We start from the raw sequence: 15,678 nt of genomic DNA, 5'->3' as shown, positions 1-15,678 counted from the left end.
GTTTCTCCCTAGAGCTCTGACTTGGGTTATACCCAAAGAAAAAACAGGCATTTCCCTGTCATCTCTTTTCTCTTTTCCCCCTCTCTGCCTTGGTTTACCCTACTATTGAGATTTTGGTAATGGGCCTCAAGAAACTATAAATATATCTTGAAAGTAGGAATTAACTAAGACAAGAACAATTAGCAGTCTACAGGCACAAAACTGCTGTATGGTGTGCTGTAATAAAGAGTATATTTCAGTGGGAAACATGCAGGAGGTGGAATAAATATCTTTATTGGCACTAAAACAATGCTGCAAGATAAACTTTATGTTTGACAGGTTTATTTGGATACTGTGATGTATACATGCTACTGTGTGCCATTTAGAGCAGCTTGATGTGCAGCCATTCTCTTTTTGGCATGTGAAGGATTTGTCCTTTTGTAGGGTGGAAACCTGAGCTGTGGAGACTACGACGGCCGAACTCCCCTGCACATTGCAGCCTCTGAAGGGCACCTGCCCTTAGTTGAGTATTTGTTGATGTCTGGTGCAACTGTTTATGCCAGAGACAGATATGGATCTACCCCTCTGATGAATGCCATCAAGTTCAGGTAACAATTCATGTGCTGCTCCATGTAAGGTTTATAAACCTTCTGTCATTTTGGATTTCAACTCTATCCATCCTGTGCTCTGGTCTTGTGTGGTCTCAGCAGCCATGTGTAAATGACAGCAGTTTAAATAACACATACCAGCTTATTTCAGAGGATGTGACTAGCCTAAATGAAAAGATTTTTTAAAATAATGTGGAATGAAAGCAAACAACTTGTTACGCATGCAGAATTTTAGCATAAGGTAATTATTGCTGTCCTCCTGCCAAGACTTTGTCCGTAATTTCAGGGCTCCACTCTTTATTGTGAAGCTTCCTTATAAAACAGAGCCAAACTGATCACTCCTTTTGATTGTCAGAAGTGAGAGTGCAGGACCATGGGCTGTCTGTTCTCTTTCTGCCCTGCCCTTTCTCATCAAGACCAGACTGTTTCAGTTGGCACAAAATATACCGGTAGGTTGACATGTTTTAATCTTCTCCTTCCACCAGTGCTTTCCTGAGTCTCTTGCTGGATGACTGGTTTTTTGATTTTCCCCTTCCACCCACTCATAATTATATGGGATGGTTGCATGGCTCTGCCTGCTTTGTGGATTTCCTCTTCCTGCTGTTATGAATGTCAGCAGTTCTTGAATGGTAGTCATGGACTTGCTCTTTACTGGTCTCTTCCATGTTGTACAGTCCTAAGGAATGGCCATATCACAGAATATAAAAGTTATCAGTAATCAGAATTTAATTTTCTAAGATTTAGTTTGTATAGCCTGGGGATTCATAGAGCCATTGGTCTTCCAGCATGTTAGAAGCTGCACACCATAATCTCTCCTTGTCTTTGATCCACTTTCAGCTCCTTATCTCATATTCAGTCTGAATCATGGCAGGAGAAAAGAGGAGAAAAGCCATTTTTTTCTGTGAAAGAGCTCAGATGGATTGAATTTTCATGGTTTTTCTGGGTGAATGTCCTCAGATATTCCTACAGCTTTCTAATGTTGACAAGTTCACCTGGTCTGTCAAGCTGCAGTTAGCTCCCTGGGAGGTCTGGCAGTCCTGGATTACCATGGGCTGCAGGAATAACTTGGAGGCTTCTTGTGTTTGCAGGAGCAGCTGCAGAAGCCCAGCAGCTCCCTGGCTGTGAGCTGGAGGGCGGCGTGGCCGCGCTGTGCTATTGCCATTCCTCCTGCATGGTCCCAAACTGCTCGGTGCCTGCTGCCTTACCTCATGAATATATAAGCTCTGCAGTCTTAAAGCAAAAACAAGCCCAACAGCAAATCAAACAAATAACCTTGGAGTTGAATAGAGGTGGCTCTGGTCCAATGTGAGAAAATGCTAAAGCATTAGATACTATTAGATGTTCCTGCAAATCAGGCACCTACTTCTTTTACCGCACCCATCTACCGCCTGAGGAATTTCACATGAGCTTGTTGTTTGGATTCCTCAGAATTGCCACTCCTATATTAGACTCCTACTATGACTCTTAAGCTCTTTAAAACTGCACACCCATTTTGATGCAGGGAATTGTAAAAGGAAACTGCACCATAACCGTTTTCAGTTTCTCTTTTTGTTTCTACTGTTGGAATGAGAGGAAGAGTTGACTTAGAACTAATCTCATAAATGTGTATTTATGATCTGTGTACTCACACTGCATTTCACACTGGTAAGCATATAAAGGAGAATGCTAAAGAGCAGACAGCTGTATATGTGTGTAATTAGATACCCACTAAAAAGATTTCTGCTACAGAAGTATTTAAATTCTATTTATTAAACACTTGCAAGCTGAAAGTGAAGAGATTATCCTGATAGAAAGTGGCAGAGAGGGAAGGGGGGGAAACTGATGATAATGAGTAGTCAATGCTTTAAACTGTTTAATATTGTAACTTTCTCAATTTTACTGAACATTGCATCAGCTTAATCCCATTTTCTGAGAATTAATATTTGTTTAATTGGCATTTAACTGCAATACAGTATCCACTTATCTTAAAAATAGCTTTCTTCCAGTCTTTTATGTAACATTTCTCAGTGGCTTGCCTTTTAACCAGCATGCAAACCTGTATAATGATGACTGATTTCTCTCTTCCATTTATTAATTTGTAAAAATGACCAGGAGTTATGTTTCTTCTTAAAAGCTTCTTAACATAGCACTGTCAGCTGATAGACCAGTGACTTGATTTATGTCAATGATAGTCTCTTATATTTTTTGACTTGAAGTGACTCTTTCTTTGTTTCTTGCTAAATAAGAAATAAACTACTGCATTTCCGCTTTTTAATTTGTAACTGCAATTTGCCTGTAGTCTCTCTCACTTTATGCATGAGGCTAAACAGACCACTGTTAATCTAGGCCAGTTGTTTGACATATCAAAATAAGTAGCATTCCTTTAATTTCTTACAGCACCCTCAAGGGATAATTAATTTTCAAAACAATAGAATAATATTTTTTTTAATAACAGAAACTCTCTCAGCAGGAAAATGTCTTGAATAAAAATTGTGTATATTTTAAGTAGTAAAAGTGCTTCCATTTACTTGTAGAGCAGTGGTAAAAGGTTGAAAATGGGGAGTTGCTCATATAGTGCTGTGAGAACATCAGATTAGAGGTAGTAAAATTACCTCCCACGTAAATATGAATTTAAATACTTGATATTTTGAAAGGTTACATTTACATTACTTCAGGAAATCTAAGGCAGAGAGAAAATCTATCTACCATTGACTCCAAGAAGCACACTGCAGCCTGTCCTTGCAGTGTTTGAGCACAAAATACCCACTGATACCGTGCAGAAAACCAAATAAGTGAAACTAAGCTGATCCTGCCATAACCATTCTGGTTGCTAGGGGAGCAAGCATGAAAAAGAATGAAGCCAGTCAAGTCTGGATCTACATTACACCTGCATTTCTTTAAGGAGAGTTGGTGGAAGGTGTGCAGCCTAAGGCCCCAGTCCTGCAAACTCTTACATGTGTGTTAATTTCACATGTATGATTCATCCCTTTTGAAGTCAATTCACTTTTAATAAGTGTCTGCCAGGTGAGGGCCTGGCATGACAGGTACTGCACAGAACCTGGATTCCTGTGAATCCAGAGCCCTCAAGAACTGGTTAGGGTGTGGATGTCTTTACCTGGAACTCAAACTTTGCTCATAGTGCTGAATGTTGAAGACTGCACCAAATCAGATATTCTGCTACAAATATATTAAAAATAGTAGCATACACTTGAGTTTTAATGTCCAGTGTTATGAACAATGGAACCTAACAGGTAGGAGATAGTAGAAACACCTTTTGCCTTCTTGTTTTTTCCTTCAGAGAGGGATGAATAACTGATATTACTAAAAAGCTGTCTCAAGTAACATATGCAGAATAACATTGTTTCTACAGCCTGTGTCTGACCAAGAGCCATGGTTTGGTGACAGAACACAGTAAGAAAAGGGAGGGTCAGGAACAGCTCACAGGTGACAATGTTAAGCATTTGTTTTTTGCTAAGCATTATCAGGTGAGGCTAAAATGAGCATGAAGCTGTGCAAGCCAGGGCTGACATGGGGAGGTTGCCATCTCTCTGCACCTTGAGCTTTGACTGTCCAGCAGTTCTGTTCTTGGTTTTGTGCTGTCACCTTAGAAAAGGAATTGCATTTGATCCTTTCCCAAGAAGTTCATGGCTCATGACATCACCTGAACTTCAGATCAGCTCACCTGTGACCCTTGTGCGGCTTTTGTAAAGCCACAGGAGAGCAGCACTTCAAGAAACAATTTCTAAAGACAAATACCTCTCCTGTGCCTAAGACATAACAGCATCAGAAAATTCACAGCCAGGCTCTTGAGATACGAGCAGTGCCCTGGTGGTGGGTGCAGGAGAGCAGAAGTGGTGCTCAGGAGAGGCTGAGCTTTGCTCAGAATGTCGATGGCGCTCGGTGCAGGCAGGAACACGCTGCAGAGCCTTCCCTCCCACATACTTGCCATGCTGAGTGGTGGGAATGTCACAGTGGTCTGTTTGCTTTCTTGGGCTTCACAGCCTCACTTCCAAATCTGACACTTTGGAACTTTGCATTGCTATTTGTCCCTAGTCTTCCTTCCCTTGCCCTGTCTCTAACAAGCAGTAATGCACAGCACTTCTTCCCATTTTTCCAAGAAATGTGACTTTGAATGATTCATCAGGACATTGTACTTCTGTTTAGAAATGCTTTATTGTAAGCATTTATTGTAAACACTATCAGTTACAATGCTTACAAACTTAATTTATTTCAAACTATTTTTATTTTTCCTTGTTTAAATTTACTGTTTAAATTAAATGAGTGGGGTAAATGATCCCAAATCTGTCTGTACCAGATTTTTACAGACCCCCACTCAGAGCAGGAATGGCTGTGGGGTGTGAAGGGCTGTCTGGAGAGATTCTTCCTACCAGTAAGGAGTAAATAGTTACAACAGAAAGAGAAAATGTCTTTTTGCTGGTATCTAGAGTCCTCACAGGTGGAGAACATTGAGGGAAGATACCACACATTACATGCTTTGCAGCCTTTTATCTTTTAGTGCTGTCCCATAGCAAAGCTTTTGTTTTAAAAAATGCTCATTTCATGCTGAGATTTCCTGTATAAGGTGAAAATGAAGAACACTCCAGGGCAGTCCTTGGAGAGTAAACAGACACTCCCCATGTTCTGTTCAGTACCCAGTGAGAGCCTGAGTGAACAGACATGTTCTACTTTAATCTATTTCAGGTCAAATTTCATTTCAGCTAATTACTGTTTGGATTAAGACTAAAAACTAAAAAATTCATCCATGTAGAATTCATGCCTTACCATGGATTGAGGAGTAGGAGAGGATGCCATTGTTTGCTGGCTCAAGGAGATACTTGTGGATGATGAGCTGTGTCGTAAGGGACCCACCTGAGAAAATATTTTGGATAACTGAGCACACTTGAGGCATGGGCTGTCCCAGAAATGCTTTGCTATGAAGCAAAGGAAGATTTTTTTTTTTTTTTTTGGCTGTCAACTGGAACAAAGTGTAATTTAAAAAAAATAAAATCAGTCTCCTAGGGTCAATAACCTGTGTTTGGAAAGGTGAGATGATTCCTATAGCACATGCACAGTTCTTTGGTTAGTTTAGAAGCTAAAGCTCTTATACAGAACATATAAGCTTACATAGGCTTTATATGGATAACTGTAAAGTAACTTCTGATTGAAGATGGAGTTTCCTAAAAACAGGCAGAGGGATTAGATAAGTAGTTTAGTCCAATTCAAAAATGGAAAGGCCCGTGGCTACCACCAAGTGATTAAGCAGAAAGTGTATGTGAGCTTATGTTTAATTTTTAATTACTACAGATGATCTTTTAATTTATTGTTGGAAAAACTCATGTATTTCCTATTAAATGATAAGCCTACCTCTTTATTTTGAAGTGTTATATTATAGCAATTTACTTAAAATAGGAACTGTGAAACTATTCCAGATCTACTGGGTCATCATGCTCTTTCTGGAGGAAAAAAACCTGTGTTTTAAATTGTAAACTAGATCAGTTGTTCAACACAGAAGCATTCTGTCATCTCCTTTTTAAACCTAGTTCTAAACCTTCCACTAGGTTAGTTATGAAAAATGTATTTTGCAGATTTTTTACTTGTCATTTTCTACCCACAATAGTACCTTTAGAGAGCAGCCTTTCCACAGAGTTTCTTAAGCATCTGACTAAGATGTAGGTGTTGGCTGGCGATGCCATTTGTCCCTTTTTCTCAAAGGAAAGGACAAGGAAGACCTCCTAAAATCTCCAGGTAGAAATCAATAATAAATGTATTGGGGGGAGGAAGTTAGGAAAATATGTGCTTTTTACAGAGGGTCATAAGAATACTTGCCATCATTTTGAATCCCTAAAAATCTGATTAGCTTCTCCATTAACATAAAGATTCATGGCTTATCTGCAAGACACAATGTTTATTTAGGACTGATATGTATGGGCATTGTATTCTTTAAAATACAGGAATGATGCTATGTAATAAATATTCTGCCTATTTGCATGTATTTCAGTTACTAATATTTCTATTGTTAAATTAAACTAGCTCTAAGGTTAAAACACTAAGAACTCTTGGAAGAGAAGGGTGTGCATCCCTTTCCTTTTCAGAGCTGAACTTAACACTTCCTTGAGCTCAGTGTGTGTGAATGAGTTTTTGAGAGGGAGGGAAGCTCTGTCTACTGCATCTGTCACCTTGGAAAAGATTCATTGATTCTGTGATTGTGGAAAGGAGAATGTGAGAACTTTCCCGGACTGTTTGTGTATATGACAATGTTGGATTCAGGGGGAAAATGTCACTTTCAAGGTCAAGTCACTTTCTCATTTTTTTCTATTCCTTTCATAAAGGCACTTCTCAGTGATTAACTTGTTACGAGAAACTGGAGCACACCTGTCAAGCCATGACTTGGAGGATGTTGGAACAATTCTCTGCAGGTAAATGTGATCTATGAGGTGGCCCTAAAAGGGATGTGGAGTGGGATGGTTTTTCAGAGGAGACTCCAAAATGAAGCACTTACAATAAACAGTTGGTTCCTGGCACATGAGGGAGTTCTTTCTGTGATAGATGAATAATAAGGCAACAAGGGAAGGGATGAAATGAAGAATCAACTCTGTTTCAAAGCACCAGTAACTCAAGAGAGTTCCAAAGGAGAGAGGATTGTGGGGATAAGTGAACTGGAAGCAAATATCCCATTTTCCCCAAAGTCTCTTATTGAGGAGGAATGGTGAAAAGAAGCTCTTCAAGGTGTGATTTTCTAATATCTCTCTTTAAAAATAAAGCTGCACAAATCATCATTTTTATTGTCCTAAAGCCCAGTTTTCACTTACTTTGGAATGGCTTCTATTCTAGTTAGTACATTGTATTGTTCTTAAAAATAACCAAATCAAATAGACAAATAGGTTTAACTCCAAAACTTGTGAACTGCTGCTCACCATCACTATAGTTAATTTTAAGAGGATAAAATTCTCTTAGAGCTGGCTTTCCATACAGTTCCTTTCAATATATAGCAATGTGGATATGTGTTATAAAATTAAATAGATGTTAGATTTCATTTTTTCCAGTACTGGTCCTGAATTACAAATGACTCTGAAAATTGTGAGAAAGTTCCATGTATTTCCAAAAATTACTTGTAATTTTTACTTAATTTCCTCTTCTGTCTTCTTTTGTAAAACAAACATAAAACCCCTGAGCACTGGCCTCTATATCAGGACTTGGCAGGAAATCATGGGACTTGCAGGGACTGGTCGGTGCTGTAACAATGTCCACCAAACAAGGTCAAGGTGAAGCTGATGTGTGTTCTGTGTGGAGACTGGACTCTGTCCTTTGAGTAATTCTGGAATTAAAGATCACTGTCTGGAGTGTTTCCATTGTCATAACATGCTCAGAGGAGACTGGGTAAAAAAGACTTACCATAGAGTCAAAATATGCACTTCACAGGGCACTGCAAGTGACAGAACAGAATTAAACCCTTGGTTTGTGCAGTTTGCCTCTGCCAAAAAAGGTTTAGGGAATGACATTTCTTTGCAAATAAACTGGCCTCTTTCTCGTGGCACGTGCAGAACCAGTTTGGCTAGCTGACCTGGCAGTAATATGTCCAAAACAAACAAAAAAAAAAATACAAACCAAGAAGAGGAAAAGGGTTCTTCACACAAAATAACAAAATGGGGTTCTCATGCAGTTTGTTACAGCTTTTTAGGGATCATTGTGCACCTGGATCTGTATGGCCTGTCCCAGCAGCAGAGCCATGCTGAAGTGGCTGCTCATACCCTGCTCCTGCAGAGCTGCAGCTCTTCATTTGCTCTGCTGTTTAGAGGCTCTGGCATACTCATTTCTAACAAAGTGGACTTTTTACACTGTGCTACTCAGCTGTTACTAAATCTGAGGTGTTGGTGTTTGTCTCTGATATTTCCACAGTGTCCTCAAGTGACCTTAGTGATACACTCATTTTTCCAGCATGCTCTGGCTCACTTTTCTGTCCTCTCTCTTGTTTTAAGCCCCTCTTTGCAGGCACTGGCACCTTCATGGCACAGCTTGAACATGGCCACATGGTCAAGCTGTTTACAGAGCCAGCTGTTTATAACATCTCCCTCCTGTCTAATTTGAACTATTTTCCTATGTTTCTTCTATCTTGTAATGTGCCTTAAACTGCAATTTCTACAAGTCTGAATTTGTCACCAAGGCAATATGTCAAGTTCTTGGGGTTTAGAAGGATAAAGCTGCTTGCTTTCTGATAAGCTCAGTGTTTCTGCAGTTACCTGACTTAACTTTTCCCCCATGCAGTTCTCTGTGAATTAAACTATAAGCATATAGTTTAATTCAATGCTCAAACAGACTGTTATGAAAGACCATGAATAGTCTCCTCAGCCTCCTTCTGTTTAGACTCATGATTGTAGAGTAGAGCAGAATAGAATAGAATAGAATAGAATAGAATAGAATAGAATAGAATAGAATAGAATAGAATAGAATAGAATAGTTCACTTGGAAGGTTATGGAGATAAAATGAAAATAAACGTGTTCCTTTGGCACTGGTGATGTTTGAGAGAGCAAAGGAGTACCAGCCAAAACTGAGGGTTGAGAGTATCAGTGGGAACTCTTGTGTAGGAAGTGGAGATGCACATAGTTATTAAATCTTTCATGGTTTCATTTGCTGGTGTCTTTTTTAAAGTGAGAGGTGTTAATCTGGTTTTAGAATCACTTTGTTGATGTTTGGTATCTGGTTCAAGGCTTTGTTTGGAAATGAGATCTCAATGTTAGTAATCTGTTAAAAATGTCAGAATATCTTCTCATATTGCAGTAATATTGTCATTTGTCTGAAAAACCAAACCATGATGAGATAAATTGGGACACTCTTATTCTGAAAGCTTCTGGACTTCTGGAGTTGGTAAACAGTTGATGTGTGTTTGTTTTTTAAAGGGAAAAAAGCTTGTGTAGAATTGAGGTATTTCACAAAATTAAACAGGGGCACAAAGCCAAACCAGCTTTCTCATATTCTTAGATTTCATAAAATGATATGTATATTATGATATATATAAAGATAGAGCCTTTCAAAATCACCACCTTTCAGAATAAGAGGCCTCTTCAATTTAACAGAAAGAGGGGGTAAGCTGGGGAAGGAAGGGTAAATATCCCTCTGCAGGATAAGGAGCAAGCTTCTACTGCTTGCTGTTTTTCAGAGAAGTCAGTCTGAGCTGAGAGAGGTGTGGAGACACAAGCTAAGAACAGCACTCCCAAATCTGTTCAGGACACAGCAATCCATGCCTTGTGCTGGACTTTTTTTTTTTTTCCCCTTTGGATCTTCATCTTAAAAGGAAAAAAAAGAAGAAAAATATTTTTCTCTTCTGTCAGGTTGATGACTTACCTGAAAAAAAGAAAGTCTGTTCTGATTACTTTATATAGGCATGGGAAAAGGAGAATTGCTGATAAAGCACAGCGCTGTGTCCCAGGGAAGGATGAAATCCCAGTACATGAAGGGGCAGGAAGGAACCCAAGGTGTATTTCACTGTACTTATTACTTCCCAAATGTACAACTACACTAGTCCTTGTCCTTATAAACCCTCTGAGCCCTGACAAGCTTTGCTCCTGGTCCCTTGGCAGGAACAGAGCACCCCTTAAAATGCAGCTTTTGGTGTGACTGTAGGCACAGACAGCACTGTCACTGTTCTTGATCTTAGCTCTGTCATCATCATGGTACATTAGCCCTGCTGAAACTGTGAACTGGATACATAATCATTTTTCTGAATGCAAGAGTAGTGATAGGCAGGATGCCTGGGATTATCAGCTGTTAAAGGTATCAGAGTTTAGTAAACTGTGGTAGATAGTTCTTTATCAACAAAGCAGGTTTTAAACATCATGGGAAGTGTATATTGAAGATATCTTTGTTCCATTCCATTAGTTACCAGTGATAGACTTGCTGCTTGGAGGTTGCACTTGTAGCTGGGATTGCTGGCATAAATATCTGTGAGACAAATACAGAGTCAGGGTTCCTGTAGTGTAAATTGAGAAGGCCTCTGTATGTATTTTAACACTTACTGTGTATAAAGGAAATCCAGATGTCTATGGCTTGACTAAGGAAATCTGGATTTGGAGAAAATGTTTTGTGGTGCTTATGGTGATAATCAATCTACTAAATAGTAGGTATCTTCTATTTAGACTGGTATCTACATTTTCTCACAAGCTACATCACCTTTTGTTCTCTGATCACAGTCTCCATAGAATAAAGTTCTCACTTGATCAGTAAATGGCTGCTGCAAAATTGAAGACATACAATTCTGTGTACTTGGATTGCTCTAATGTCACAAAAGGAGACCACACTTTTGCCCTCTGCAGTGAGGGTTAATTTTCTCTTTCTGAATGGTGCTGTTAACAGGCAGTTAATTTTCGAGTTAGCACAGCTGTCCTTGTTTATTGCTTACAGAGATGTGGCTGAGGTGCCCTGGGTGTGTGGGTTGGTAATATTTCTCAAAGTCTTTGACCAAAGTGGTTTCCACTTCTCACATGGCTGAATGATGTGATTCTGTTTGGCAAATACAGTGTGCTGTCCTGTCCAGCGTTGGTGATGCTCATATAAATCCTCTTGGTAGGCTTTCTGTTTCTTCCTTTAACCTGTGACCTTACAGTGTTAACAGCAAGAGACTAGGCTTTGTAAATAAAGATAATTCATGTATTCCAGAAGTGGCTGCTAGGCAATTTCTTTGCTTTACTAATGCTTACACTTTTTCTTTACTAATGCTCACCCCTCTTTCCTGCAGTTTCCTTACCAACCTCCCACTGAGCTTCCTGTTGGACCTCCTTTCCTTTCCTCTGTTTCCTTACTGCTTCTGAGGGGCCTTTTCTTTTGTGAGGGCAGTTTTCATTAATGATTTATTGATCCTTTCCTTCATGATGCCAGACTGAAGCACTGTTAAACCTCTTAGTACCTCACTGCCACTTCCCTGTCCCCAAAGGCCTCAGCTGTGGGTCACCTGGGGCTTGCATGGAGGAACACAGAGACCATTTGCTTTTCCTTTTCATGCCCAGCCTCTGGGATTGCTGCAATTAGAGGTGTCCACTCCCCTGAAAACATATTTTCAGGTACTTAAGTGATTTAATCAACAACAGAAGTGATTTCGACCTAGCAGAGAAGTGAAGGTTGCAGCCCTACTTTCATGGTTTCTTCCATGACTGCCCCTTGCATCTTGAGCCTTCTCCATCCCTCACCAGGCCTGCCTGGCTTGGCCATGACCCCCAGGAGTTCATCCCCATCCCCATCCCTGCTGCCAGCACAGTGCTTGTCACCCACAGCAAGCTCTGGTTAAGGCAGAAAACTCTGAACTTAATAATGTTGGGGAGGCTTCCCCTCTCTTAATGAGATTCAACCTCACCTGATGATTATCAGCAGGGTTCTGCTGAAACAACCTGCAAGCTCATGGCAAGCTTAGGTCTGAAGCCTCAGAGATGCTGGTAGCCTGAAAAGTCTGAAGGTCATCCTCCCAGCCTTCCCCTCAGTTCAGCCTGTCTTCAGGCTTGGTACAGACTGGCATGATTCTGCATATGCTCTTAGCCCTTTTACCAAAATGAGAGTTAAAAATCAACTTTAAATATTGTGGATGCCACCACCAGCAGGTGTGCAAAGAAATTACCTGGTGTGCATTCCTCTGAAAACTTTAACTAACTTCTTTGTATAGGATTCATTCTGATCCTTTCTATTGCTTGTTATATGTGGCAGACAGAGGTCATCTTTGAAAAGATCTTTTTTTCTGTTTGCTGCCCATTTAAATCCTACTAATTGTTTTGTGAAACTCAAATATAGCTATGTTACTGTCTAAATAATATCACATAAATGAACTTAATGTCTAACTACTAATAGCAAGCACAGTTATGCAAACCCATGAAGGGGCTTTCTCAGGGGTTTTAAATAGGTCCTGTGGATTGCTGGCATATCTGCTTGTGCTCTCACTCAGCTGCATCTTGATTTAGCCATTGCCCTCTCCCCAACTCATTTCATGAGATAAATATTGTGTTGTGAAATATGAAACTGCGTGACTTTTTTTTCCCCTTTGGTCATAGTCACACCCACTATGTGAAACTAGCCTGTTGTAAGTACTTATAGCACAGCCCTAATAATTTAAGGAACTGATTCATCAAGCTGTGTTGCTTGCTCAGCTATTCAAAGCTGTTGTAATAGTGTTCCTTACCTCTCTACCCTGGCAACCATGTTGAGCCTGGTTCAGCCTTCACCTGCTGAGCTTATTGACAGGACCCAGGAGCTCACTGAAATTCACTGAAAGATTTAGAACCAATATTGATTATTCTTTTTCTAGTCTTACAGCTAAAGGTGATTTGGATGGGCTGTATGCCTGGTACCTGGCTGGTGCAGACCTGGAGCAAACTGGTTATGATGGCAGGAATCCCCTACAAATAGTAAGTGTCCATACAGCTGTGCTCCCTTGGTGTGCTAGCTGAGCAATAACACGTGCTCTTGGATAATATTTATTTTGGAAAATTATATGTTGGACTATAAATTGGATTAGAATTTGTTACAAACTCAAATCAGGTGCTATTGTGAAGTAGTAAATAGTTGGAGCAAGAATTTTCTCATCTATGTTGGAGGAATTAAAATTTAAATTGGATTTTAATGATTTTGTGGTAACGTAGTCTTAATTCCCACAAGTGAGTATTTGCATGTCCTGGTGCACAGGATGACAGAATTTATTCATGTTTCTACTTACAGGCAGAGGCTACAGGACAGAAGGAGGTTCTTGACTTCCTTAGACAAAAGCAGTAAGAAAGGTAAGATTTTGTTCTCAAGTGCTGGAGCACTGAAATGTATCATCAGCACAAGCATGAAGAGGGATCTTGTATTTAAGCCCTAGTACACCCTCGGACATCTGGGTTCATCTGCTGTTCCTCTCTTGCTTCCTGATGTGACTCTGACTACTTAAATCCTTCTTTGTAGAGTGGGGCTAATGTTTATTATTCCTTCTGCCTGAACCTGGAAATGTTTTTTTGTGCATTCCACTGTGAAGTTCTGAACTTGGTTGGGAATGTAAAAGCTACTAAAATAAAACCACTGAAAGCAACAATGTGATGTTTCATCAGCCTGTTGCAATAAAAGGCTCCTCTGTCTTGTCTGCTTTGGAGAGGAAATGCCTTTTCTCAGGCCCACTGGCCAGGCCTGGCTCCCAGGGTGCTGTGTCCCAGCACAGGAGTGTCCCCTTCCCAGGACAGCTGCACGGCCACCACAGCCATTCACTGTGCCACCTGCAGCGCCTCCACCTGCCCTCTCCTGGCTTTCAATGGAGCACCCTAGGCTGGACAATCTCCTGGTGTAACATCATAGCCACATGGGAAACTGGTGCCAGGTTTGTCACAGAGCTGAGTTAGCTGCACTCCACAGGAGGCCTGCAGGCAGCTGTGTCACAGAGAGCTGTGCCCAGGGCTGCAGTGCCACAGCCTCCCTCCCTCTTCCTCAGGCCAGGGGCAGCTCCTGGCTGTGCCTGGCACGAATCCCTTCTGTGCTGCCATCGTCCTCAGTGTGTGTCCCTGGCCCCGTGTCTGTGTGCCTCGTGTTCAGAGCATCAGATCTGGCAAGTCCCTCTAAAGGGAACTTGTTGGGGCATTTGACCTTCTCCAGTGCTGTGCTGTAACTGGAAACGTTTAAAACACTTGCCTTTCATTTCTCAGAGCTCCTTTCTGATGCAATACATTGTTGATTTAGATATCTCCAATATATTGGCAAGTCTAATCCAAATTTAAATATTGTGAGGAGATTATCTTCTTTATTTTTTAAAATTAGCACAAAATGTAGTTAAAGGTTTTGCTGCATCAATGGTTATCTGACCACTTGTGTGTCCTATTTGAGAGATGTTAGTGGAGACTGCAACTGGAATTTTTTATTTTCTCTATACTGGTATAAATTAATGAAGGACGCAATCAGGCAGATTTCTTTTTGCTTTCCATTAAAGTTTTGGGGTTTTCTTTGGTTTTATCTGATATAGGAGGACTAGATACAATCACAGTCTTGAGCATTTAAATGGAAGTTTTCCAGTAGTCAGGATGGCAATGCTAAAATACCTTTAGAATATGAGTTATGCTACAAAGGGATCTCCATTTTCATTGAAATAAGTTTGCAAAAATCACTTTTCTTTTGTAAGTGAGGAGTGAATGTGTTAAATCCTCACCCCCTCCATGGATCATCTCATAGTTCCTTTGGACTGAACCCCCAGCAGTGTAGGCGGTCTGAAGGAAGTCTCCAGCACGGCCTGAGAACTGGCTTGGCAGGCTACAGGGGATCTGTTCTCAGGAAGGCTTTGGATACTGCCTGGCTCTAAACATCCATTCCCTCTTTCTCCAGGGGCTGGAGAAGATGGTCACTCCTCATCAGGAATGCCAGCTTGAAGCATTCATGGTGTTAAGCCATTAGGGGAGGAAGAGAGGAAAGAAACAATGGTGGTGCTGCCTGGGACATGCTGGAAAGCTGCAGCTTAGAAAGATTCTTTATTTAGGATCACACTGATTGTCTAAAAATCATTTGCTGCCTTTATTTTTTAATCACTTTTCTGGAAATAAATTATTTTAAGTGAGTGAGGCTGGAATGCATGGCTGTTCCTGCTTCAAGTTCTGATTTTAAAGAGGCCTTTTGAACGTTCTGACATTAAACCACTGAGGACAGTATTGCAGGCATAGCAAATGGAAATGCTGTGCTGAATTCATACCAAGGAAAAACAGTGGATTGTGCATTTCTGGGTTTCAGCTAATAAAATCTCTGAGGAACAATGTTGATTTCACTTGGTCTGTTTTTTTTGCAATGACTTTTATCACTCCAGCTGCAATTACAGCAATTGTGAGTGTCAGTGCAAACAATTGAATCAGTCATGGGCATCTGCCTGCAGTTGTGTACTAATCTTCACCAATGTGTCACTGTAAACCCTCACTTGAAATGAGTAGGAGGCAGATGCCATAAAGCATGTTTGTGGGACTGCCTGAGTGAATTGATTGTTTTGTTTCTAATAGCATCTTTCCCACATCCTGACCGGAATATAATCAAGATTGCTACATGCTGGACACATCATTCTTTGGACTGTAAATGGGATCTCACTGTTAACAGACCCCAAGTTTAAAGTCCCAACTCTTGCAGACTCAATAAAGAAGG

General features: G+C 40.5%; 1 protein-coding gene across 3 annotated transcripts in view; it reads left to right on the top strand.

Moving 5' to 3' along the window:
* Positions 1 to 15,313, top strand: part of ASPG (asparaginase) — a 46,293-nt gene extending 30,980 nt beyond the window's left edge. For all 3 annotated transcript variants that reach the window (XM_014264526.3, XM_005483287.4, XM_074542283.1), the window contains exons 12-16: positions 424 to 587; positions 6,896 to 6,982; positions 12,848 to 12,947; positions 13,258 to 13,316; positions 14,881 to 15,313. In XM_014264526.3, the coding sequence (XP_014120001.2) occupies positions 424 to 587; positions 6,896 to 6,982; positions 12,848 to 12,947; positions 13,258 to 13,311 (405 nt within the window). In that variant the 3' untranslated portion in view covers positions 13,312 to 13,316; positions 14,881 to 15,313. The remainder of the gene's footprint in view (positions 1 to 423; positions 588 to 6,895; positions 6,983 to 12,847; positions 12,948 to 13,257; positions 13,317 to 14,880) is intronic.
* The last annotated feature ends 365 nt before the right edge of the window (positions 15,314 to 15,678 follow it).

This window comes from Zonotrichia albicollis, chromosome 6, assembly GCF_047830755.1.
Source record: "Zonotrichia albicollis isolate bZonAlb1 chromosome 6, bZonAlb1.hap1, whole genome shotgun sequence".
Lineage (NCBI taxonomy): Eukaryota > Metazoa > Chordata > Aves > Passeriformes > Passerellidae > Zonotrichia > Zonotrichia albicollis.
Note: the sequence above shows the minus strand (reverse complement) of the source record. Positions and strands in the feature narration are given on the sequence as shown.